General features: G+C 39.6%; 1 protein-coding gene across 1 annotated transcript in view; it reads left to right on the top strand.

Annotated features, from left to right (window-relative positions):
* The first annotated feature begins 1,076 nt into the window (after positions 1 to 1,076).
* C8B (complement component 8, beta polypeptide) overlaps positions 1,077 to 3,941 on the top strand; it is a 122,893-nt gene continuing 120,028 nt past the window's right edge. Inside the window, exon 1 of the mRNA XM_006839877.1 lies at positions 1,077 to 1,303. Within this exon, the coding sequence (XP_006839940.1) occupies positions 1,077 to 1,303 (227 nt within the window). The remainder of the gene's footprint in view (positions 1,304 to 3,941) is intronic.

Genomic DNA, 3,941 nt, shown 5'->3' with positions numbered 1-3,941 from the left:
TTTCTTTTCTCAGGAGTGTCAGAGAAGATAACTCAAAGGAGGTGACATTTGAGATGGATCTTGAAAAGATGATCTTTGTTCTCCAGATGAAGAATGCAGGTTCAAGTGGACAATCCAGCTGGACACAAGAAACTATATGTACCAAGTTTCACAAGTCATAAAATTTAAGATTTGTCAATGGTAACTGAGGATTTGATGCAGAAGATACTGCATTTTCTGGTTTTTGTTTTAAGAAAAAAAAGGACTTTTGATCTGAGGGAAAAAAATTGTTCCCATCTTAACTGTATTGCCAAGTACAATGAGAACTTCTAGGAATGAGGTTTGACCAAGGGCAATAAACTATGCCTTTGTCCTACTTTCATTAAATAATTCTTATTAATATTATTATTGCTTTAATCATCATAGCTAACTTTTATGGATCTATGCAGATGGTTTCCCCACATCAGCTTTAACTCACTACGCACAATCCCTGAAACGTATCATCAGCCCCACTCTGTAAATGAACAAATGAACGTCACGGAGTTTAGCAATCTTGATCAAGGTTAGGCAGTGAAAACCTGGCAGCATCAGGGTTCAAGCACAGATCTTTGAGACTACAACTCCTATTTTTAAAAACTGTATGACCTTGGGTATTGCAGGTTCCTCATCTGTGACAGAGCAGATAATAATAAAAATTCATGTTGTGGAAAAACTTGGAGAATAAATAAATCAAAATAAATAAAATAACTCCTACCTATCTGGATTTCTGTCAGAATTAAATGAGTTGGTATGAGAAAGTGCTTTGTAAACTGCAATTTGCCCTCCAAATTTTATCATTATTATTATTTCAAAAAATATGGCCGCTTCCATAAAATAAAGTCATCGGTGGCACATATTTATGACAACATGCCTCAGAAACAATTTCTATTCTGATGGGTTGCCTCCCTATCATGTTATTAAAAGGTTAAGGAAAATGAACAACAGAGGATTGAGATTAAATCTTTCACACATGAAACCACAAAATCAATACAGACCCATAATCCATCTGGTGATATGAAGAAATATATACAAGGCACCTGGAATGATTACTCAAGAAAATGTCAACAGGTATTGACGAGAACCCTGGCAAGGAAGCCATGGCTGAGGCGTGGCTACTCATTCCCTCATTTGCGCCCCCACATGGACAGAAAGAGATTCACACCCCCAAAGAACTGAAGGAAACAGGTGCTTTGTATTCTCTTGAAATCCTGCAGAATTTATATTTCTGCAGTTGGATCACAGCTGTTTGGAAAAATGATAGCTTAAGCAGCACCTTGAGAAGCAGGTGATTACACCCATTTGGGGTAAATATAAAGCCAACTCAAAAATAATCTGCTATTTTCCTCACACTATGATGGTCATTATCACCATGGTTATTATTCAGTATTTAGAGGAAGCCAACTATCTTCCTGGACACCTGTGGGATTGGCAGCCAAGGCTCAAAACTCAAAACAGTGAGCTTTCTGCTCCAGCTGGGAAGCTTGCTCAAGAAGGAAAAGTTTGGTTAGAGTTCCAGTCAGACCTTTAGAATAAAACTGAGATTTGACTAAATATAAGAATGGGACAATACTCCTCACATACAGGAGACCTGAGTTTGACTACCAGCCAGTACGCCTCATACACAGCCACCAACCTATCTCGTTGGGAGATTTCCTCTTTTTTTGTTGCTCCTCCACTTCATCAAACATGATGCCCTTCTCCAGAGACTGGTCCCTCCTGAAAATATGTCTGAAGTATGAGAGATGAAGACTCATCATCCTAGCTTTGAAGGAGTATTCTAGCTGTACTCCCAGCACAGATTTATGTGTTCTTCTAGCAGCCCATGGTACTTTAAATATTCTCCTCCAATACCATGACTGAAATGCATCCATTTTTCTGTGTTCTTCTTTATTCATAGTCCAACTATCACATGCATATGAAGTTATTGAAAATGCCATAGCTTGTGTCAGGCACACCTTAGTCCTCAAGCTAACATCTTTGCTCTTAAACACTTTAAAGAGGTCTTGTGCAGCAGATTTGCCTAAAACAATATGTCATTTGATTTCTTAACTGCTGAGTGTTGATAGTGAATCCAAGCAAAAAGAAGTCTTTGATAATTTCAATCTTTTCTCCATTTATCATGATGTTATTTATTGGTCTTGTTGTTAAGTGCCGTTGAGTTGGTTCCAACACATAGCCACCCTATATAGGGTTTCCAAGGAGTGGCTGGTGAGTTTGAACTGCCTATCTCGTGATTCAGACCAACCTTTTGGTTCAGTGTTTTGTGAAGATTTTTTATTTTTTTTAACATTGAGGTGCAACCCATACTGAAGGTCTTTGATTTTCATCAGTAAGTCATAAGTCATTTTTGCTTTCAGCAAGCAAGGTTGTACCATGTACATATCCCATGCTGTTAATGAGTCTTTTTTTCACCCTGATGCTATGTTCTTCTTCCTAAAATCCAGTTTCTTGGATTATTTGCTCATTATATAGATTGAGTAGTTATGACGCAAGAATACAACCCTGGCACGCACCTTTCCTGATTTTCAACCATTCAGTATCCCCTAGTTTTCTTTGAACAGCTGCTTTTTGGTCTATGTACTGATTCCTCATGAGTACCATTAAGTGTTCTGGAATACTCATTCTTCACAATGTCATCCATAGTTTGTTATGATCCACACAGATGAAAGCCTTTGCCTAGTCAATAAAGCACAAGTAAACTTCTTCCTGGTGTCTCTGCTTTCAGCCAAGATCCATCTGGTGTCAACAATGATATCCCTTGATACATGTACTCTTCTGAATGTTGTTGTTATTGTTGTTATTAAGTGCCATTGAGTTGGTTCCCACTCAGAGTGACTTTATATAGAGTTTCTGAGGAACAGCTAGTGAGTTGGAACGGCCACACTTGTGGTTCAAACCAACCTTGTGGTTCAGTGCTTATCCTACAGTGCCACACCAATAGCTACTCCTATATATTGGATACCTGTTCTGTATCAAGGACTGCAGGAATTTTGCATATGTTGAGTCTAATTTTATAACCCCCATTCAAGTACCATTCCTTCAGCTTTATAGTGAAGGAACTGAGGAGCAGAGATGCTAAGTAAGTTATCCAAAGTTACATAGCTAGTAAGTGACAGAATTGATATTTCAACAGCCCATTTCCACTCCAGTGCTTACATGCCTCCCACACATTGGGGCTGTCTCTTGATAGTATAAATACTGAAACCAAAAGTGAGTGTTGTGACCGGCAAGATCATAGTGCAGAACTGTTATCAAAATAAATATGCCAGTCCATTGCTGTCTAGTTCAAACTGACTCCAGGTGACCCCTGGTGTAACAGAGTATAATAGATCCATAAGGTTTTCAATGGCTGATATTTGGAAGTGGATCCAGGTCTTTCTTCCTAGATACCTCTGAGTGAACAAAAGTAGCTGAAAACTTTTCCTTTTACTCCACCCAGGGTCTCATTATCCCACTAAAAGTACAGTCAAGTGGCTGAACTTAAGGATGGTAGAAGTAGCAAGAGAGCTTCCAGGAAAGAGCAGAGAAACCAAGCGAATGGGAGAGACCTGTACTAATTCTGGAGGATTTGGAATGCTTGCTGCCATAGGTTCCCCCCACCACCACCCCTGAATCAAACATTTGGGCATTTAATTCCCCTCAGAACCCACCCACAGAGTGTCCTTCTCTAGCCTCTAAGGTGGTGTGGGCAATGTCCAATCCATGGGTCATATAAGACAAAAGAAATTGTATGGTCTGCTCCAGCCAAGGCAGCCGCTGTTTGACCCATTACATTTGTTGCTGTTGTAAAGTGCTGTAAGTCGGTTCCAATCCATACACACCCTGTATAGAATTTCAGGGAAGCAGCTGGAGGGTTTGAACTGCTGACCTTATGGTTCAAAATGCAGTCCAGTGCATTTTCCTGCAGAGCCACACCAGGACTC

Source organism: Chrysochloris asiatica, unplaced genomic scaffold, assembly GCF_000296735.1.
Source record: "Chrysochloris asiatica unplaced genomic scaffold, ChrAsi1.0 scaffold00026, whole genome shotgun sequence".
NCBI lineage: Eukaryota > Metazoa > Chordata > Mammalia > Afrosoricida > Chrysochloridae > Chrysochloris > Chrysochloris asiatica.
This window is presented reverse-complemented; position numbering and strand designations above follow the sequence as displayed.